Genomic DNA, 24044 nt, shown 5'->3' on the forward strand with positions numbered 1-24044 from the left:
ATTAAAATGCAAACAATTTCTTATGGTCCTATTGAAAACATCCTATGCCATTAGAATTCCAGAGCTTCATTTTAAACGTAAGGAATGGCTATAGAGTCTTTTGACACGCACCTGCACAATGTTTGAAACACCTTTCCATCTTTTCTTAAGAATTCTTTCCCCTTCTTCCGGTATGTGGCTCTTTCCTAAAGTTGCTGCCACCTAGGAGCAACAACCACAAGGAGAACGCAGCTAGCCTTTAAACACGAAAACGCAGTGTTCTGAACAAATTTCATTGGACGAGCCTTTACGTTGAACGTTTTACGGAAAGGGGGATGATAATTTCCGAATTTTCCCCATCCGACGACAGGAGGAGCTGAAGCGTCTAACCAATCAAAAATGCACACAAGAAAATGCACGACTTTTGACGGGTTGCGTTCTTTTTGTGTGGGGTACTGTGTTTGTTGCTCCTAGCTGCCACATATTTTATGTTAATCTGAATACATAACTGAATTGGAAAACCAACTGAATTAGGTTGTTCGTTTTTACGGTTTCCGTTCAAACGCAGTGGCGTACCGTGGGGTTGTGTTATCTGTATAAAACAAGAGTAATGTAAGCAGTTACAGGTATAAGATGATAATATAAATAATTTTTTTCTTTCTTAACAGTTAGAAATGATAGCCTCTAGTTTAAAACTATAGGTTACGGGAGCTTATGCAGATTCTAAATTTACTGATATCAATCCGGGAATCAAAAGGTAAACGATACAGCCAAGAAGCTTTTTATTTATACTTTCTGGAGCATTACTATGTTGAGATGTTTTGAAATCAAATCAGCCTGGTTTCTAATAGCTCTTTATATAAAATCCGAGAGGTCACGTGATTACGTTAGATTCATCGTGCAGTTAAAGTTAGAGAGCGCGCGCCTATTTTGGTTTTTGTTGAGCTCGCGCGAAAACGCACGATATCCTCTACACGGAAATATTAGGAAGCGCGCGCTCCAAAAAATAACACTTTTTATACATTTATGCGTATATATTATTTTATAGAAAGAGCTATTGGTTTCATAAGACTGGCGAAGGCCGGTGAAGTTTTTCCATTCCCCTTCTCGTGTCCGGGGAAAATTCGACAACGATGCCAGCGATTCGCCATTATTTCTAAGTATAAATTAATACAATCTTGATACATCAAACGCGAATAACGTACCCTTACTCCCCTGAATCCATAAAACTGGAACTTTGGTGGTCGAACGCATTGGTCGTCACAGTGTAATGCGAGCAAACATTTGACGAAAGAAAGGGTTATTATTTTCATGCTGTGATGTTTCATTCTTAAGGCAATCTCTCTGACGGTAAAATTGAATGTGAAAAAGACGTAGGAACACCAACTTTATTTTCTTAACATACATAATTTAAGCCAATAAAAGAGATAATTTTTGTAACTTAATTCTTTTTCGCTCTAAAACCGGGCGGTTCATTATCTCTGCCATTAAGTCAAGCGCTGCTGCTCATTTCAATCACTCGCGGACAGTCCATTACCGGGGGGAGGGCGGAGAGAGATCTCTTCCGCGGCTATTGTCCGAAGGAAGGGTCATCCTTTTAGCTTTTCACGATATGTCCTTCGTCGAGCCGCGGGGAGCGGACGATCGAGGCGGATGTTATTGACGTGCGTCCAGTTTGAAGGGAACGGGAAGTACGAAGGGTCAAGCTCAATCTCTCCCCCATCCTAGAAATATTGCTGCTGGACGAGCGGACGCTCTTGACCAAGGCCCTCCAGCGCGCCGCGAAGCCCATTTTCGTCTGGAAAGCCAGAAAGATGTACGGGTTCAAGGCACTGTTACTGGCCGAAATGACGCCGCACAGGGCGACCACGTTCATGTTCAAAATGTCAGAGCGTCCGAAAGCCAAGATAATCTCTTGAACCACGTACGGCAAATTGGTAATCATGAAAGCCGTGAAGATGACCACGGCTAGTTTCAACGTCTTCACTTTCGCTTTCGGGAGTGACGAGGCGCTGCGATGGTCGATGGCCGACGACTGTTTCCAAATGCACACCAAAATTCGGGCGTACAAGCTAACTAGGAGACTAAAGGGCACGAAAAATATGGACAGAAAAACGTAAGCCATGTACATTTGGCGGTAACTGGGCGGATGCCCACCCGTGTAGAAAATAGACGAACAGTATTTTTGTCCGCCAATCGATTCCCACTCGTGAAAAACGTACAAATTGGGAAGGGACGGTAGTAGGCTAGCTAACCAAGCGCCTTGGGCCAATCTCCAAGGTCGGGGACTCGGTCTTAGAGGTCGAACTATGGCGTAGTAACGGTCCAACGCGATGGCCACCAGCATGTAGGTGGAACTGACCAACGCGAACGTTTGAAGTAGTTTGAATATCCGGCAGAAGGCGTCGCCCGCGATCCAAAGTCGACCCATCAGCTCCCAAACCAACTGGGACGTCATAGTGACTAAGGTGACGCCTAAGTCGGCGAGTGCCAGGTTTAAAAATAGTACTTTCGGTTTGGTGAGACGTCCTCGTTGACACATAATTCGGGAAACCACCACAGAGTTACCTATTACCGAGCAGAATATCATAGTAACTATTATAACTACCCGGGCAGTTCTGTGGTATTGAGGTCCCAGTATCTCCTGTTGAGAAACGGAACTGATATTCGACCCGTTAGCAAAATCTTGCTCGTTCAACAGCTGGAGCTCCGTTGAATTTTCCATGTTGTCTTCCACCTCAGTTAATTCGTTGCCGTAATTTTCAATTTCATTTTAACATCTGCAAAAGATATAAGAGTGAAAGAAATAAAAAAAATATCATATCAGAAGTAAATAATATAGAGCTTAAATGAGAAGTTTATATCTCTCTAAACGTCTGCTTATGTTATTCGCAGGCTGGCGTTAATTTTTACCTCTCCGAGGGGACTATGTCCTTAGGAGGGGTTTTACAATCACCGTGTCTGTCTGTCTGTGGGTCTGTCTGTCTGGGCTGCGAACGTGTACGCATTTTTGGGGCAAAGTGTAATCACTGCGTTCGCAGTTTCTTGGAATAGGGAAAAGCTTTTTCCAAAAGTGCCCTCTTTTTGTCATTGGGTGTAGCATAAACTTTTTTCAATTTGCGTTCGCATTAGGCGGGATTTGAACCCGAGCCCTCCCGCACGACTGGTGAGCGTTCTACCACAGAACCACGGATAAATATATAATTTACCTTGCCAACTTGTTCAAAATTGGGTTCGGAAATAAAAATTGAATGGGCGAAATACATCAAAAAAAGAGATTCTAAAACGAATACATTCTGGAACATATCCCTACATGCCTTTTTTATATTTTACAGCACCAGTCGTAGTAATCAGGGTTCGAATTTATAAAACCCACCCAAAAAAACCCACGGGTTATTTTGGGTTGGACCCACCTTAAAAAACCCACAATAAAGCCCACTTAAAAAAACCCACCTTAAATAGTTTCAAAAATGACGAAAAAAGTTTAAATTTATTGTTTAATAATTAAACTATATTAAACTATATTAAAGAATTTAAAAAATTAAACTTTAATTCTTTAAATTCTATAATAATACAAAAATATTGCTTTTTTATAAAACGTATTTACACAAAATACATTACCAGTGTTTTGGTAAACACTAATCTAACAGTAGCAAGTTAACAGTGTTAACTAAACAGTAAGTTTTAAACTTCTGCAACTTTCAATAAATATTTAGCAGAACATGGAGCAGACGATACTTTACGTCTACGAAAGATAAGAATAAGAGCGATAAATAAGTAGTGCTAAATTGAAAATAAAAAATAAAAATGAAGTAAATCATCGATTTAGGGTATCATTTTAGGTAAAAAACCCTAAAAAACCCAAAAAAAAACCAATAAAACCCAAAAAAGCCCAATGGGCTGGGTGTTTTTAAAAAAACCCGGGTTTTTTTAAACCCTGGTAGTAATACACGAAGTAAATTGGAAACTACCTTGAACTTATGAAAGTACATGTTTCATTTAATATACTTGAAGGATACTTATCTCGTAAGAGACATATTATATACTTTTGATAATATATACGTGGGTTTTTTATTCTTTTAAGTACGTCTCTAGATGCAAGCAAAGCTACTGCCGCGGAAAAAATGAAAAGGACCACAAAGCCTCTTTCTTTTTTCGTTCTAAAAGATAGCGATTGTAAAACTCTCCATATAAACCTCTAAGGAAAGTCTTCGTAAGAATTTCGGTTCGGATAGAATTAGCTTCGAATAACTGGCTCAACTATAAACTGCTCTAAAACTCGTAACTCTCAACCGAGAGCGTGAAAATAACAATAACGCGTAGAAGTAATTAACAACTATGTACGCTGACATTGTCCACTGCTGCCATGATCTCATACTTCTCAGAATGGAAACGCACTAAAAATATGTCTGTAACGCCTTCTGGTAAATTCAAAAGTAAGTTTTTCCCCTGTTCTGATTGAAGATTAAAAAATGGTAAGATAATTTGTTTTATTTAAATTTTCTGTATTGTAGGTTTTAATTATAATAGTAAATAATAACAATAAAGTATAATTTAAAGACTGGATTGTACACGACTATATTAAAATTAGACGCCAAATGGTGCCAGCTAGGAGCAACAAATACAACACCCCAGGTGCCAGTCAATTTCCTCAGTTTGAGAAGTATAACTTCATTGTGCCAACTTTTTATATTTCTTATTTACTTCTATGCGTTTTTGTTAAAAAATAAACTGAAAGATACGAAAGGCTTAGTATGAACATAGTAAATTACTTTTAATTGATTAAATTAAATTATAAGCATTTCTTACTGATGTAACAGAAATAATTAATTTACAAAAACTAATTTACGGACGATATTGTCCACCTACAGGGAAAAAAAGGGCCTGCCAATACGGGGCCAAAATAAGAGGTAGGGTTTTTCTTCCATAAAACCTGATATGAAGATTTTGTTGCCTTCATACTCTCAGTTAACTTTCATTCATTCTTGTTAATAGCTACAGCTTTCTACGTTATAATTATAATTCGATTCCAATGCTGTATTCATATCCAAAGTTTAGTTATTCTTAAGAAAATTAACAATAAAATTGTTAATCAGCTAAAATTGGGGCCGAATTTTTCAAATAATTACGTAACCCTTTCATATAAAATTACGTTGAAGCAATATAATTATCCGACTACAAAATATTTTAATGCAAAATAAAGAAAGCAATGGAAAATAATTTAATATCAGAAAAACCATTATTATTTCGAAAACCTAGACTTTATTTTGAAAATAGCCGTTTGGTGGTGGGTTAGCTTTATCGAGTCAAGTTTTAATGGAAGCTTCTTTCATATTCCTAGAGCATTGGCGGCGCCCTTGAAAGCGAAAATTGAACAACCCAGACACGGGCGCTCGTCTCAATGTAATCTCCTTTACAACCATACCATTTCCACAGCGTATTACAAGGCGCAGACCTAAAGGGAATAGCTACTTTAGTAAGTTTTAGAGGTCCCCCAAAATAGCCCCTGGATAACAGGGTTAGTCTAGCCGGTTTCATTGCCAAAATAGACCCCTCACTTCCCACAATTTTTTTCCCACAGAAAAAAAAAAACTGTTCCTATTTCCTATTCCTTTCAATTGAAATCGACACCCTTTTTTTAAAACTTTAGTGAAATGGTTTTTTGGGGACGTGAAACTATAAATAATATTTCGAACTCAGCCCTGACTGTGAAACATTTTGGTACTTCCGGTTTAGCGCCTCAGTCGCCACACGTAGTTTCCGGTAATGGTGTTCATATTGAATCGAAATCGATATTTGGTGTTCTAGCTATTCTTTTCAAGAAGGTATTTTCTTTTTGAGCCTCGGGGGTGTTCTTTATAACTTTATCCGCATCAGCTTTCGGCAGTCTATGATCCTTTACTAAATTGAGCATTTTTCGGACTTTTATGTAGTTTTATTTTTTCCTGTATACCCCATAAATACTTTTCTATTCTTTTGGACGGATTTTGATACTTGGATTATTTTTGTAGTATTTTATTGGCAAGTGAACGTAGTGAGCCAAATCCACTAGAAAACTCGATATCTTTATTTTGTGTTTAATAACCAATAAGCGAGTTTCAATAATATCAGACAGAAAAAGCGGACGAGAATGGTTGACCTATGACATCAGCTTATAAGGCTTCCCTTTGTTGTGAAAAGTACCATCCTAATAGTGAATGTTAAAACCGATAGATGGCGGTGTGGTTATTGAAACTCACTTATTGATGTACCTTTCTTTGTTGTAAAGCTTTCGGTCTACTAAAATATTTGGTTTTGTTTACAAAATAGATGACTTTATGTAAAATATTTTCCCCCAAAATTTAATAATAAGCTTCTTCATCGTAAGGATCAGCGGAGTAGCAACCAAGGGGACTATGTCCCCTCCTAGATTTTCTACTAGGGGACAGCACCTGTGTTTGTCCCCCCTGAAATATTGTGAATTTGTTTTTACAACCATTATGAGAAAGATAAATTTTTCGTTTAATACTTTTAACAACCAAGTAGTGTTGTTATTTTTCCGGAAAATTTTCCGCAAGTCGGAAAAATAAAAAATTGCAACATGGACTACTTTTTAAGGGTGTTTAATGTTTTTTAACTTTTAATCGATATAAAATGTCTAATATCAGTAAACATACTACACAACATTAATAATGTTACATTGTTAATCAGATTAAACTAGTCTAGAGGATTAACTTTACTTTTAGATTCGAAAAAATGAGGCGAAAATGCCGCTTTATTTAAATTTGCTAACAAAATATTAGACTAATCATGGAATGAAACCTTTTTTTATTTTTTTTCAGAAAAAAAGGCCTCTGTCATTTTGAAAAATTTTCCGACTTACAACACTACAACAAAATAAGAGCGAATTCAAATTCAACTTTCGATTTTTGGTCAAATTGAAGTAAAATTTACAAATATTGGTCCCCTCCAACTCAAAAACGTTCCTACGCCCCTGCTTAGGATAAAATCAAGCAACAAACTAGATGATTTCCGGTAAAATAAGGTTTTTTTTTTTAAAATTCAATAATAAAATTCTTTATCGTTTGGTTAGGATCTTTTGGCATCAACGAAAAGGAGGACTTCATATAAAACCATTTATTTTAAAGAATAATAAGGTTTGTGTGGTATTTTTGGCGGTGCTCTCCCATATAACCGAATTCCCATTAGACCGAATCAATATATAGTCAATATATATTTGAAAATAGCACCAAGTTGGCGGGGTCCCATTCAACCGAATAAAAAATTAAAATTTTTTTAAAAGAAATATATCCCTATGAGATAGGGTATGGTTATGGGTTTGGTTTAGGGTATAGGGTTAGGTTGGGTTAGGTTGGTTAGGCTAGATTGGGTTGGGTTAGGTTGGTTAGGCTAGTTTGGGTTGGGTTAAGTTAGCTAGGTTGGGTTGGGTTGGGCTAGGTAGGGTTAGGTTGGGTAGGCTAGTTTGGGTTGGCTTAGGCTAGGTTGAGTTGGGTTAGGTTGGTTTGGTTGGGTTGGGTTACGTTAGGTTGGGTTGGGTTAGGTTGGTTTAGGTTGGGTTAGGCTAGGTTGGGTTTGGTTAGGTTAGGTTGATTAAAATTATATTTAATTATTGCAAATTAAAAGTTCCTCGTAAAGCATTTTTGGCATCAGTTGTTAAACATGCATTTCCAAGTCCCTACAAATATTTGATCCGTTTATAGGTTTTGTCAGAGGTTCCCTTATGGCTGGCCTTAGGATATAGCTATCTTGACCTTGAAAATGGTGAACTTGACTTTCAAAATATTTATATCTAAAATAAACTGAAATCTTACAATAAAAAGTAACTTTTATGAACATAGCGATCTCAAACCTTGAAAAAAGTGATCTCGACCTTCAAGAAGTCACCCATGGAAGATAACACTATCGTTTATGTTACAGATCCTTTTCTAATTAAATTTAGTTTTTAACAACAAAAATTTCGAATTTTTTCAATAAATTAAAATATTAGAAATATATATTTTTTTTCTAATTTGAATTTTAAATACTTTTAAAACTTTTTAATTTCGCATTTTCAGCAGATTTCCGTTAACACATTCTTTTTAAATTTTTAGAAAGTAAATTACACACCAAGCATTTCACTTTTCTGATAGTAGATGGCGCATCAGTAGACTGTTTTACTCTATTAATACAAGTACGTTTTGGTGTTGCGAAATTTCCCTAACAAGAGATTCCAGGCTTACTTCAATCCCTCTATCGGAAAAAATAGATATGACAACAACTACGCATGTGAGAAGTTATGGTAAGGAGCATCCATATTTAAAAATGGCGTAAGCTACGCCAGTGGCGGCGCCAGGATATTACTATGGGTAGGCTAATTAATTCTTTAATTTGCCCAACCCCCCTTTAAATACACTAACTAAACAAAACTGTGACAAAACCGGTTTATTTTTAATAATTTACAAAAGAAATGTACATGACTGTTTAAATGTACTCGGAATGGGCAACATACTCCAACAGCATTCTCTATTTTCACTTACAATTGTTGCAAAAACACTTGCCAGTTGCCACGCTTTATTTTATCTTTATTTTGGAAATTGGACTCGGAGAGTCGGAAAACCGCGCAATTTATCATCGGTCTAACGATGCAACACTTTTTGAAGTAGCTAGTTTAGCAACTACAACGAATCAAGGCTGCGTTCGAAAAAATATTAGAAATCACTGTTCAGTGTTCGCAACTTAAAAACAGCAGGCTTTTAATTCGGATTTTGATATTTCTAGTTTCGCAAATCATTTTAGGGGGCTGTTCGGGGCCCCTTCATCTAGATTTGGGGCCCCTACAAGCGAAATAAAAGTAGGCTGTAGCCTGCGTAGCCTACCCCTGGCGCTGCCACTGAGCTACGCCTCTCTACTCTTATCAATATTACTAGTCCGATTTCAAAAAACCAACGCAAAAATGTATGTGTTGCATATTAATGCCAACAGGAGACGCTACTTAAAGGGAAAGCTTCGTGTGATACGTTCAGGGGAGGCAAAACCTTGCAGTATTTGTTCGTCCAAGACCCACACACAACGAGAACGCACCTATCCTCAACCCAAGCACCGAATAATGTGTAGGTCTATCGTTTGAAATCATATCTCTAGGCGTTGCAACGTACAAAAGTGGTGTCGTAAGAATGGATCTTTTTTTAAATAAAGCTCCCTCTGCCGGATTTTGACAGGAGCCCAACATCAACGTGATATATTAAAAAATATATTGAAGCTCGCACGCAGTTATTTTTTTCCATCGCGGAACTATAAACTATATACTTATAGACTTTGGTATACATCCAGTTCTTGATCCTGAATCGAGGAACTTGGAGAGATACGTTTCAGTTTCTTCTCCGGGCGAGATTTCGGATACTCCCTGCCCCGAATTTTATTATGAAATACTGACGGCAGAAACGCGCCCAGTCTAAAATGTACTCGCCATTCGGATTAGATTCAGGACGGGACATAAAACTCCTTTTCACGGGATTTCCGACTGCGATGGATACTTTTCATTTTTCTCCACGATATTTCTAAGAAATGGTATTTGCTTGACACATTTTTATAAGCGTATAGAAACGGTGATTTCCAAAAATAAAATAAATTAAACAAGATGTCACCGATATTTGAGTGTACACAGCTCCCCTGATGCGTTAAGAATATCGGAAAGATCATGAATTGAAACCCGAGGGCCAAATTAATCCAACGACAGTGACGACTTGATATACCGTATCGATTGATTGATTTCATTTCTATCTCTAACGATACGAGAGACAGAGAATGCCCGAATTCTAGGCCCCTGGGCAGTGGCGTAGCTAGGGGGGGGGTACCGCCCCGGGTGCCAACCGTTTGGGCTTGATTAGGGGGTGACACCCGACTGTTAAAAAATAAAAAGTAACACAAACTAGATCTAGCGACAGCGATAATCTGATATTCATTATCGATAAATCTTTTATTCTTTTTATCTCTAACGATACGAGAGACAGAGAATGCCCGAATTCTGGGCCCCTGAGTGCCCAAATAGATCTAGCGACAGCGATGACTTGATATTCATTATCGATAGATTTTTTTCTTTTTATCTCTAACGATACGAGAGACAGAGATTGCCCTAATTCTGTACCCCTTAGTGTCTATATCCCCAATCAGTTGATACACCATTTTCATTTCCTTACCTAACCTTACTGATTTAGACCAATTCTAGAAATGTGGTAGGTGAAATAACTTGGATCACAAATTGGTTTAGAGTTCCAAACATAACACATTAATAAATACAAATAACCATAAGTATGGCTAATCAAAGGTAACTTATTATCATATAAAATTTGCAAACTAACAACACCTTTTGATTAAAAGTTTGTATACACAGTTATCAGTGCACAAAATTAAAAGGAAAATGCAGGAGCATACAGCTTTGACATTAATAGGAGTTATGTTACTTATGATAGTACATAATAGAATCAACTATTCATCAAAAGATCGTTTATTAAATATCTATCTAGTGTCGGTATAACTTTCGTCGCGGTCGTGACTGTATATAACAACTCCGTTCGTTGTTCCATATTGGGAACATCGTCATTTTTGGAGGCCCAACCGCGATCCAAACCCGGAGAAGATGAACTCTTTTAGGGAAGCATAATTCCTTTAGCCAACTGCGACACAGTTTTCAAAGACTTTACACAAAGACCACTAGTTCTGGAACGATACAAAAGCTTTAAACTTGGATTTACGGAGAATAGAAATAAAAGAAGCAGAGACGCAGTACTCCGCGCCTCTACAAAAGCAGCCAGCCAGAAAGAGATCGATTAGACCATTAGTGTTATTAAGAAAGGGCGCTGGCCCCCCTCTTCCTCCTTTTAATACTCCCCAAATCCCAAAGAGCGTCCTCCAAAAAGCGAGAGTTTGGAAGATTCAAAAGCTATTTCGCGGGATGCGGTTTTATTTCTTTCTTTTATTCGCAAACCTTTATCTCACTCGGATATTTGTAAACGCGCTTTAAAGACAATTTAAAATTGGGTTTGGCTCGGGGCTAACGTTGCTTTTTTTTACCGCCAAAGGCATGAAAAACCGTCTTTAAAAGTTTCGTCTAGTTATTTTTATTTCTCGTTTTTTTTTAAAATTTAACAAGGTTTCTAGGCGTCTTCTAGATTTAGTTTTTGGCCTAAATTATCTCTAAAGAAAATCAATTTAACCTAAAAATTTAATTTACGAAATTTCTTTGGAATTTAATAGGCAGAGCGGAAATTTTTACCAGGTTGTCCACTTCCTCGGGTTTGATAATTGTTTAGGGCTGTGAGAGTATTGGTTTTAGGCAATCGAGTCGGGTACCGAGTATCTGAAAACGTTTTCGTCGAGTGTCGAGTCGGGTAGTCGAGTACTCGATTAAGCCAAAAATTTATTTATTCGAGTAGTCGAGTAGTTAAAGGAAAGGTCCAAGTTGGGTAAAACTTGGGTCTATTTGAAAGATCATGTTTAAATAAACTAAAAAATATCAGCCGTAAAATTGTATCTTTTTTAATGACGAGAAATTAATTTTAAAACGGGCCAAATTTACCCGCCAAGTGATCTGCCATTTTGTTGCGCGGTGACGTTTTGGGACTTTAATCACGCGCTGTTCGCGCTATAACAGCGCTCTGTTCCCTGCGCGCGCTTGCTCCTCGTGCGGTCTGCGGAGGGAAGGTGAAAGAAAATGTCAGCTCTCTTGGCGGGTAGATTTCAGTCGTTTAAAAATTAAATTCTCGTCATTAAAAAAAGATACAATTTGACAACTGATATTTTTGATTGTATTTAAACATAATCTTTCAAATAGACCCAAGTTTTACCCAACCTGGACTTTTCCTTTAAGAAAAACGTTCGAGTACTCGATCGAGATTTTTTCGGGCAATTTTCTTTAATTATTAATAATGGTATTCTTGATTATTCATAACTGTATTAAACTTACCAATTCATAGAAAAGTTGACTGATTAACTGTATTATTAAACATTTAAACTACTAAATGTATACCTAAGTAACCGACATCCGAATTCAAGGATACGAAAAGAAATATAGTAATATCAGAGCGTCACGTTGAAATTATTGCGGCCGAAACACAAAATTTCGTAGAATACTAGTCGAATAGTCGAGTACCCGAACATGCTGGGGAAAATAATAACCCGACGAATTCAGCAAGGTGGCTTATTCGAGTATTCGAGTACCCGAATATGTAAATTTTCGATAATCGACGAGTATTGTATTTTTCTTAATCGAGTTAGGAGTTCGGGTACCCGACCTAAAAATATGACGGATACTCGATGATTCTAGAGTACTCGCACAGCCCTATAATTGTTTCGTAGACTAAATTTACCCTAGTAAAATTGGAATAGAGAGTTGCAGAGCTTAGATCGGAATAAATAAATTGTTTCTTGTTTTAGTCTTTTGAAAGTAGAGAGCTGCATGGCAACGGATATTTATCACTTACCACGGTAGGCACGAGAATACCACGGAAATGGGAGGGGATCAGATTGATATCTTATTATCGGTTAGGGAATGGACGGAAAAAGTGATTTTGAGGTTTTGAATGGATTTTGCCTCTGGTCGTCGTGTTCGGGAACAGGCCCGTCTTAAGACCCTTTGGAACCCTGGGCTAAATTTGTATGTCCGTTGTCTAAATTCAACTATCCACAATAATGATATTTTTACTGATAGTGTTAGGTTGATACAAGATGTGGCGATGAGTAAAATTACTTTAGACGTAACTAAAAGACACATAATATTAAATGAGTATAAATAATATTTAACCAACTAAACCCTTATCCCTAGAGTAGAGGCTGTATGGCTGGCCTTTCCGGGGCCCCAAAACTGGCTGGGGGCCCTGGGTCGTAGCCCATTTAGCCCATGCCTTAAGACGGCCCTGTTTGGGAATGGCAATTTCGGTAATTGGGTGGCAATAGGCGCTTAAATAAAACATCTTCCCAGAAATTGCCAAGAAGTAATATTTCCGACAGCCAGGACTCATAAGTTACTATTTATATAGTGCTTGTTGAAATATTAGAAAGCTGGAAACGTTTCTCGAATATAACATCGGTTTTTTGCTAAGCCTTAACATGCCAAAAAAAGTTACCACTTGTTGCATACCGTACTGCAAAAGTAATACGTTTAGTTCTAAAGGAATTAGTTTTCATCTTTTTCTGAAAGATAATTTTATACGAAATGAATTAACTCTGCCTCCATGAGAAGCCTTAAAATTGCCCGGTAATAGAAACATATTCCGTATAATTTTAATTATTTATACCATAAGAGGATGATAATAATAATAATATTTTCTTATTATACTTAGTTTTCGTAAAATTATATATTTTACCTAAAAATATATGATCGAAAATCAACATTAGTATGTTCCTTACACACGTGAGCCGACGCATTTCTTATCTGACGCAAAATTATCATGAGGGCAAAAACGCGTCTCCAATTGGCTTAAATATGACTTTTTGGATAGCCATTCTAACCGTTTAACCGACCGACCGGAAATAGTTCCTTCCCAGATGAATTTGGAGAGGGGAGTAAAAACCGAGCAATGGAGACTAAGAGCCGGTTGCAAAAGTAAGTTTGTCTAGTATTTGCTAATATAACTTCTATAGTTGAATCCTCACAAAGCATACTTTTGCAACAGGCGCTTACTCTTTGAAAAATTCTTGCATGCATGTACGTAATGGTCTGAATCCACACTGCTCGAAACGTTACTGCCTTGTTATACTGTCATTATTGGCCACATTATTGTGCAATTCCACAGTAAAAATTTAAAAGTTTCGTGCCATTCTCCATCCCTGAACAGTGATTGTAGGTGGTGATTATAGGAAATTCTTTGAATTTTTCTGCAGTCATCATACAGGCGTCTGCTATAGAGCTTTTTCCCTTTGGAGTGTGAAGATAATAATATTGAACTCATATTTTAAAAATAAATATTAACACTTAAAACTATAAATGAAAACTAATATCAATTAATAATTTTTAAAGAAAGACTCGTACAGATCCTTTATTAAGGTTATAAGCCCCGCAATAAACGTACTGAGCTTCCAACAGACCGAAATAAAATACACGAATTCATAAATTTACAACCGTAAAAAAAGGGGGAAAATGCAAAAAACCGATAACATGACGAATTCAATCATAACAGCCAAAGATAAACACAAGATATAAAGAAAAAAATAATTGATAATGATAACTAAACTTGGCCGGTCGTTAAGGTAATTTATTCATTATCATATCTTTTTTACTAAATACATTTTTGCTTCTTCGTAACCATTATTTAGATTTCTTAATTTATTTCCAGAATAATTGATAAAGAAGGCATCTGATATCCTACGTTTAAAATTAATTACACAATTACTATTTGATGACCAAGTGTGAAGGTAAGGGTCTTTTGGTCGGAAATACTAAATATTTTTTTTTATTCCAAACCCCTTCTTTATTAATGAAACAAACCACTGTATTCAGTGAAATAAGGATATAAAAACTAAATATAACTTTTCAAATTACATAAACTAGACCAAATTATAGAAGGAAATGGTATTTTAATGCGGTAGCTAAGTGCGAAGAAAATATACCGTCTGCTAACAAACAGCTCTGACAGCAGTCTTACCAGTCATGGTTGGTTCAGAATGTTGTTACACACATTTTGGAGAGAAACTAGAAGTCTATTGTTTATTCTTCCAATAAAAGTAGAGGAAGTTTAAGTGCACTAAATCCACTTACGTAGACATATAGGCTGGTCTTTTCTATTCCCAAATTTCACTCAATTTATCGACCACTCGTCAGCGCCTTCTGTAGGAATTTTAAATATTCTTCGTGGGATGACCATAAAACTTGTCCCCAATTATAAGCGGCGGGCGCGGATGACAGGGACAAATTAGGCAATGTCCTCCAGGGTTTTCCGCTCTCCGCGCCTTGATTAGTGCTCGACGGACAAATATTATTCCCGTTTCCTTTGGCTTGATTACCCTCCGCGCTGTAAATTCATCCAACCTGTTCTAGGCGATAAGAACTGTGGTCGTCGAAGACCCCCAAATGCGGGGTTAGAAAAGGTCACGTTCCAGCGAAAATCGCTTACTAAAAATAGACGCGTTCGAAATCGATGCCAAACCCACCTACGAAATGGTATTTTCGCGAAACAGGCACCATTTTTCACGGTTACTTAGGCTTAGTATTAGGCCTAATTTAGTTACGGAATACGGTATACGTTTTGTTGCTTTATCTCTGAATATAAAGTAGCGATAGGAATTACCCGCAGGAGGGTTTAAATACTTCGGGGAATTCGTTAAGGTCTGGAAAATCGATTGTTCGGCTATTAGGGGTTATCCTTACTTCGTTCGTATTCGTGGTAAGAACAAAATACTTTTCTAAGGTAAGAAATTCGTAAAACCTGAGTTATATATTTAATATTGTTTTGTAATCTATAGAGTATAAAATTTCGCTTTATTAAGAATCAGGGCCGTAGCTAGCAAAAATTGCACCCGGGGCGAGTGAATATTTGGCGTCTCCTAATAAGCTTTAATCGCTTATAGATAACGTGTAGGCGGAACTTATTAAACTAACAAGGAGACTACCCGAGGAGGTTATCACCGATTTAGTTGAAACTCGGGGGATAGGTAGACCTTATGGTAGTATGAAAATTGCCAAAGGGAAAAGTTGCAATGGGCTTTAGTTTTCCCATGGGAACCCAAAATGTTTTTGATCTCTCAAAACAAAAATCTACATTTAAAAAATCATGAGATTTTCTCAGTTTCACAGGGTACTTACTTATTTAAAATTTTTAAAAAAATTACATTTTCAAAATTTACCCAAAAAAGATGAATTTGACCTATTTTGGGTAAAATTGATCAAGGATTTTGGGTAAAATTATCAATTTTGGTAAAATGTTAACAAAACTTGGATAACCGAGAAAATCCCATGCTTTTTAAAATGGAGAGATCAAAAACATTTTCGGTTGCCATAGCAATCGAACCATTGTCACTTGAATTACAGTATTTTTTCGCTGCTTAAATTTGGGGTGGTACAGTATTCGGTCTTCCCCAACTGTTGACGATAAATTTCTATTAGAAGCTCGGAGAAAAGTAAATTTATTATTTTGTTTTATCGTACCAGGAACAAATTTAAACAGAATCTGTTTGCCTTCTAAAAATCCTGATTGGAAAAAGGAACCACTCTTCTTTGTCGAGTTGAACTCTGACCCCTTCTTGGTTTATATATTCCCCTTTTCTCCGGACTGTCGCGCAAAATTCCCCCACCCACGTCAAAAAAGCTCTTTGGCTGACGGGTTGTCGGCCTTTGCCTTTGTCAAACATCGCCAATGACGCTTGACCGTGTCGGGCTAATGAGCCCAAATGAAGTCTGGAAGCTAGTTTCACTGAATAGCGCTTTTGCGTCAACCCTAACGCGCTAATGAGATTCTGAAATATGAGGCTTCTTGTAGGTTTCAAACTCCATCTAGTAGCGTGTCATTTGATATTTTTCTTTCCAGTAAAAAGAAAGGTACTCAGTTGATTTTAAACGTTCCGAAACTATTTTTAAAAAAGGTGCAGTCCAATCAAAACGACATTTAGGTATTTATCGGAAGAAGCCTTTTCTAAGTTTGTAGATTTACTTAAAACTAAGGACGGGGCATTGCCTTCCCCAGGGAGTAAAACGAAACTAGATGTACTCATCGAAGCTAGAGGGATATTTCGTCGTACTAAAATATCATGTCCCTTAGTGACTCATTTGAATTAAAAAACAAATTCAAATTTATTACTACTACATTCACAAACCAACACAACAACAGTCCTCTTGAGAAGCCTCTGGAGGAAAAGGGCCCAAATCAGGAACCCGCTTTGCATCGCGGCTAGATGCATTAACTACTGCCATAAGTTTATAATTATCTTACCCTGAAGTGTGTCAGTGCTTTATCTTCCGTATACTAAATGTTTTCTGACTGTAATTTCTAAAATGACCTTCCATTTTCAGTAGACTTTCGACTAAGTCATTAGGTTTAATAGGTGGTCTTTGCGTCGTCGGCATAGCAAGATGAATGAATTAATGTACATTCGGATCCATCTCGTATCAAGGAGGACTCATTAAAAGTAGGACTCTCAGAATGTTAAAACGTTAAAAAGTAGTGCTCGGCATTCGATTAATTTTTATCCATGAATAAAATAAGCTCGGCGATATTTAAATAATATTTATTTAAATAACCAATAGTTGAATAAAAATTGTAAAATGTTTAAATAATCGAAAGTGAATAAGCCTATTATTTAAATAAAACAAACAGTTATTTAAATAAATGCCACTTTTATTCAAATAAATGCTTGGTTGCGTAAAAAACATAATTAAATAAGTTAAAATGATATTCATTTTACCAACGTTTTTTAAATAAATCGGAAAATTTATGGATAATGAATAAACAATTCCGAGCACTATTAAAAAGTTATTAAAAACTGAAACATATACAATCATTTACAATATTTTCATGTTTCCAGGGTTGGATAAAAACCAAAATAACCATTTTTTGGTTTTAACCAGGTTTTTTTAAGCACTCGTTTATATTACTTTGAAACGTTTTTATTTTTGGTTTGCGTTAATGCTTTTTAACTGTACATAATGATTTTAATTAACTGAAATATAATTTAAGTTAAAAAATTAAAGTACCGAAACTATATGCACGGCCTAAAAAATTTACGTTTTATTTTCTGGGATTATATTTAAAGGGCTTGGACTCTCTTTAACATCTTTGTTAAAGACCTTCAACAAATACACAATTTTTGATGCTTTCTTTGTGCCTAGTCGATTATTATTAGCCTATTATGAACTATAGTCAGTTGCAGGCTAAGAAAGACAAAATATATAGTACAATCGGCGCAATTATGCCTCGGATCGTTTCCGGTCATTCCACCGCGCGAAATTTGAATTTAGCCACTGTACGGTCAAATTCGAATTTTGCTCTTTTCGTCGTCTCTTAGCGCCATCTAGAAACCAAAATTGGAATCTTTATTTTTAAATTTTCATAATTGTGGTGGCGAACAAATTCAAAAGATAAGGCATTCCTATCATTCTTAAATTTAAAATAGTACGTATAATTATTTAATTTTGTAAATTTATTTCTACGTCTTACCAGTTAAATCGGCAGTTTCTTTTAAAATAGTTACCACGGTTTCTTGGGGCTTACGTTGTCTTAATGAGCTATAGACGTTTCAAATTATGTTTTTCTCTTTACTCGTTAACAATTAAAGGAAAAGTCCAGGTTTTTTAAAGCTTGGGTCTATTTGAAAGATCATGTTTAAATTAACTCAAAAATATCAGTCGTAAAATTGTATCTTTTTTTATTGACGAGAAATTAATTTTTAAACGAGCGAAATTTACCGCCAAGCGAGCTGCCATTTTTTGTTTCGGGGTGACGTTTTAGGACTTTAATCACGCGCTGTTCGCGCTATAACAGGCTTTAACAGCGCTCTGTTCCCCGCGCGCGCTTGCTCCGCGTGCGGTCTGCGGAGGGAAGGCGAAAGAAAATGGCAGCTCACTTGGCGGTAAATTTCGCTCGTTTAAAAATTAATTTCTCGTCATTAAAAAAAGATACAATTTTGCGACTGATATTTTTGAGTTTATTTAAACATGATCTTTCAAATAGACCCAAGTTTTACCCAACATGGACTTTTCCTTTAACCTTTATCGTGCTTTTTATAGTAATTTCTTGGGCTATTTAAAATATTTGGAGCTTCCATTATCGAAATTTCTTTAGCAAAATATTTCGGCTGTATTCAGTAATTAAACTCATGACAACATGAAATTAAAAATTAGATTCCATTTTCGGTTCCTAGATGGCGTGAAAAGACGATGAAAATCACGAAATTTTAAATTGACCGTAAAGTGGTCAAATTCTAATTTCGCGCGGTCGACTGGCCGGAAATGGTCTGAGGTATCCTTGCGCCGACTGTACTATATATTTTGTCTTTCTTAGCCTGCAACTGACTATAACAGCAGTTTTTCGAAATTACAAAAGTATCGCCAGGAACGAAGTTATAGTTTTATTTTCGATTATGTACAAATATTTTGGACAAGAAGACGTTTTTATTTTATCTTCGTAGTGTTTTGGGAAGAAAATGTTCAAATAATTGGAAATAATTTAGAGTGAATAGTAGCAAAGTTAAAAAACCCACTTACAAGGAGAGTACCCGAGGTGTTTATTGCTGATTTGGTTCAAAGTCGGGCGTAATGTAGACCTATATGAGATATGAAATTTCCCAAAAGGAGACGTTGCACTACCCATTCGATTTGCCATGGCAATCCAAAATGTTTTTGATCACTTAAAACAAAAAAATCTCCATTTAAAAAAGCATGGGACGAATAATTTAAACAAAATTGAAAATCACGAAATGTGTAATTTGGACCACCTTTAGGTAAATTTCATCAAGTTTGGGTAAATTGGAACATTTTTGGGGTCAAATTGTAACAATTTTTGGGTAAAATAAGGAAAAAATCTTATTTTTGTTATAAGTAATCAAAAACATTTTCGGTAGCCATGGCAAATCGAATGGGTAGTGTCCTCCTTTTGGGAAATTTCATACCTCATATAGGTCTACATTACGCCCGACTATGAACAAAATCGGTAATAAACACCTCGGGTACTCTCCTTGTTAGTGAAACCATGATTTAAACCAGTGTGGTTCAAAGCTAGTTCAGTGTTCTTGGACTCCAGCGCACCGTAATAGAATGGAATGGAATAGATTCTATTGACTGGAATACATAAAGGCGTAAAAGCTTATTGGGTCCGCATCTCTTACAACAATACGCAACAAACCAGAATCCCTTTTGATTGTTTAAGAGCTTTGAACATCTTGGTTTGAGGGCGTGCAAGAAGCCGTGCGAGTGATATATTTGTTTTAAAGTTGCGTATTTTTCTCTCTAGAGGGGCATATCTTTTTTACTATGACGTCAGTCCTAGGGTTCTTCGTATAATAGCTGTCAAGAATGGTTTCAAGGGGCTAGCCGTTTCCGAAAAATCGATACTCCGATTACAGCCTTTCGAAATGCTAAATCTGTTTTCAGTTATTTAACTACTTTAGTACAATGAAACCCACTGGATTGCACTCTGATTACAGCTCATCGAATTATTTCAACACACTTTTGGAACCAGTAGTTAATGAATGGAAGTTTTTGGATACTAATATAGGTATAATAATCAGCTAGGCTAATACCCAAGGCCTAAGTTATCAAGTGCCCTTTTTTTATATTTAGGGAGAATGACTATAGGTGGTTTCTTTTCCCCTGTTCTCGGACTAAGAGTGTACTCTTTTTACCCTAAAACGTTTTATTCGCCTGTTCCGAGGATGAGAATTATTCCGCCCCATAAACAATTCGCTTGTTCCGGAGTATTAGGGCTACTCTTTTTACTCCTTCTGAAAAGGGGGTGTAAAGGAGTAAATCGGATTTTGCCGTCTACTAGCCAGAATTTATGTGCTAAAAAGTCCACAGGCAGCCATTTTGGAAAATGTTTTTACTCCGACTCAAACTATTCACCATCACAGAATCGGAGTGAAATGACGTCATAGCCTAACTAGAGGTCGGGGATGGTTAATCATTATCCATGTTTAAATAGATTTTTTTCGGGGGAAAATGTAAACAAAAAATTTACTGGTTAATATTTCGGAAAATGATTAAAAAACGTATTATTCGTAAAAAAAAAACGTCGTTTTTCCGATTAATTTTACAAATTTATCAAAAAATTAATCGGATAATACAGAAATATAAATTACTTGATCAAAACATTTTTCGAATAATTTTGAGAGCTTTATCTATTGAATAAAAGTTAACCATCCCCGACCTCTAAGCCTAACTCTTCTTATCCTACTCCGAAATCCCGGAACAAGCGAAAAGAAAGCACCTTATATTGAGCTATCAGCGGGTATCATGGTCGAACCCTCCAGCGCGTGAGAGGGGAGGAGGAAAACGTCGCGGGTGAATTCTTCAACCGCGTCGGGTGGTGCATATTTTAAGGAACCAATGATGCCGGGCTGAATCGAGCACGAGGCGGATTAGAAGCAACGCTAAAAGTCGTCTCAACATTTCCCTAAGTATAAGTAAAAACATTCTTAATTTATTGAATAGCATCCCTTCATTTAAAAATAAATGATCTTGTTCAAAAATTAAACACTTAGATTTTACGTTTAAATTTTACAGAGCAAAGTGTTGAAATTTTTAACGGATAGCTGCTAAACATAAATGCACCTATCACAAGTGCTAACAACACGTGTAATAACTACACACCACCTAAGATAAACGCCAGCTAAATGCCTGTTAAACACTATCAAATACAGTTGTTTAGAAAATACAAAGATGACGAAAACATGTAGCGCGGTTCACCTAAGGCGTTCATTGTTCAATCATATCAGACTGAGACAGCGCATCGATTCATCGGCGCCATCATTTCCAGAGCGAATAAGACATTTTTCTTTAATTATCTAATTAGTGTACGTCGACTTATTCAAATTTCCTTATTAACAAAAGCAAAATAAAATTTATGTTGCTTTAGTGCAATAAGAACGCTTGGGGGCGTACGACGCATAAACGCTTGACGGCTAAACGCGTTAGGCACATATACGCTTGGCGGCTAAACGCGTTAGGCGCATAAACGCTTGGCGGTTAAACGCGCTAGGCGCATAAACGCTTGGCGGCTAAACTTGTACGGCGCATAAACGCTTGGCGGCTAAACGCATTAGGCGCATAAACGCTTGGCAGCTAAACGCGTTAGGCGCATAAACTCTTGGCGGCTAAACGCGTTAGGCGCATAAACTCTTGGCGGCTAAACGCGTTAGGCGCATAAACTCTTGGCGGCTAAACGCGTTAGGCGCATAAACGCTTGGCGGCTAAACGCGTTAGGCGCATAAACCCTTGGCGGCTAAACGCGTTAGGCGCATAAACTCTTGGCGGCTAAACGCGTTAGGCGCATAAACTCTTGGCGGCTAAACGCGTTAGGCGCATAAATGCTTGACGAGTAAACGCGTTTAGATTTTACACGTGCTTAAAAAAGCGTTACAAGCTGGCGCTTAGGAAAATGTTTAGATTCTAAACGTTGTTTTTTTCCGTGTAGCGCAAATCTCGAAAATTATTTTTATAGCACTGCGGGGGAAGGGAGGGGGATGACAATGTCTCGTGCGGCGTCGAAACGTTCCCCACCGAGACAATGTGACTCTCTCAAATGTGGACGCCGAGATATCACGTGTACGAACCGTCTCAACAGAGGAAGAGGGGGTGGCAACGGCCCGCGCTAAAAATAAACCCTCCACGTGCTCGTTCGGGAAATGTCTTCTAAAATATTAAAACCTGTCCATTAACTTCTGGTGAAATTTTATTTCCCAAACATTATAATCCAAGATATTTTATTAAGACACTTCAACGAGGATGTTAAATTGATAAAGCGGTGTGTATCCATTTGGAAAATTCCGATATAACGGGCAATTTCGACGTTGAATTTTGAAGACGAACTTACGAAGCCATTAAATAAAACGAGCAAGTGCTCAAATTATGGCAACTGCGAGATACCTGGTAAACATATTTAACGAGAGTTACTGCGTAGATTGTAGAATCCAAATTGGGCAAGTTTTTCGGCTGACCATTTCGGGCACTTTTCCTTTATCATTTGGTTTTTATAAAGTTTTATCGGTCAAACTTTCTCGTTCGTGTATAGACCAGGTGAACGAAATAACGCGGTGGATCCATCTAGGCATCGCGTAATATTTTTCAAGGACGGAATGAAGAAAAACGACTGTTTGGACAGGTGTCAAAAAAGAAGCGCCCTTTCTCCGTTATTCCACCTTTTTGTTTTTAAGCAAGTTCTCATTTTTCTTTCAGTTTGGGGGAATCCAATTAAGCGTCCTTCCCAATCTCATCCCTCTCGGGACAGTTTTGACACTCCAAAAGTGCTCCTAATAAGGGTGAGGCCAGGTTAAGTGGGACGCTGCGAGATCAACTTCGATCGACGCAGAAATAGATGTAGACAGAAAAAAGCCGAGATGGGAAGGGTTTCTTGCTTTAATCTATTTTTATTTTATTCGTTTTTTTGAGGCGAACAAATTGGTTAAAAATATAACTTTATTTTCAGATCTTTTTAATGATTGGGTACCTTAGCAACCATTTGTAATCCAAATGGTGGTTAAATTTTTAGAAAATTCAAGCTCATTTGAATTTGTTAAAAAAAGATTATTTTTTGCTCTTAATTTTTTTTAAATGATTTAGTACCATAGACTTTGTGCGTAGTTTAAACTTTGGTAAGTGGTATCGCCGCCTACCGACTGAGTTTTAAATCCAATATGTGAAATCTGTCTGCTCATTCAAAATTATTTCGATATTAAAGCTAAACGTTTCAGTTAAAACCAGGGTTGGACATAAGGCACTAGTCACGGCATTTGACTACTAAAATAAATGCTCTGACTACTAAATTTAATCTAAATCTCGGGGCTCACTAGTGAAAAATTTACCTAAATATTTATAAATAATGGCGAATATGGCGTATCATAAATTCATCATTCATCAATCCCATTTTATATAAAACAAAATTGTGATAGAGCAAAGTCTTGTAACTCGAATGATAATAAATTCCAATTTTAATTCTGACGGGTAAATCAAAATGCTGGCTGTCCTTCTGGTTTTTATACCCCCATTTTTACCCCCACTAGTCAGTGACTACTAAAATAAATTAAGATAGGAGGCTCACTAGTCAGGTTGACTGCTCAAAAAAATATCCTTATGTTAAAACATTCATTTTCAAAAGTCGTCTGCTATTTCTTCACACATTTAGTTTTCATGTATTAAAATAGATGGCGCTATCTTTTCTAAGCTCGAAGCCTATTGGCAAGGGATCTTAGTAACCATTTTTTGGTCTCATGCTAGAGAAAATGGACCCCAATTAAAATGGAAAAATAACCTCCCCTTTTAGACCTACGCCACTGACTGCTCACTTGTCGCGGCGGACGGCTGAGCTTGACCTTTTTCGATTAAATTTGAGAGATTTTCCAGTCAATTAACAATAAGTTTATAATAAGGTCCCTCTAAGTCAGAATCC

General features: G+C 36.9%; 1 protein-coding gene across 1 annotated transcript in view; it reads right to left on the reverse strand.

Annotated features, from left to right (window-relative positions):
- Window positions 1-1402: 1402 nt before the first annotated feature.
- The window catches only part of LOC149921406 (cardioacceleratory peptide receptor-like), a 44128-nt gene continuing 21486 nt past the window's right edge, over window positions 1403-24044 (reverse strand). Inside the window, exon 2 of the mRNA XM_090162516.1 lies at window positions 1403-2759. Within this exon, the coding sequence (XP_090018642.1) occupies window positions 1577-2704 (1128 nt within the window). The 5' untranslated portion in view covers window positions 2705-2759 and the 3' untranslated portion in view covers window positions 1403-1576. The remainder of the gene's footprint in view (window positions 2760-24044) is intronic.

This window comes from Leiobunum rupestre, chromosome 11 (genome assembly GCF_980474605.1).
Source record: "Leiobunum rupestre chromosome 11, qqLeiRupe1.1.hap1, whole genome shotgun sequence".
NCBI lineage: Eukaryota > Metazoa > Arthropoda > Arachnida > Opiliones > Sclerosomatidae > Leiobunum > Leiobunum rupestre.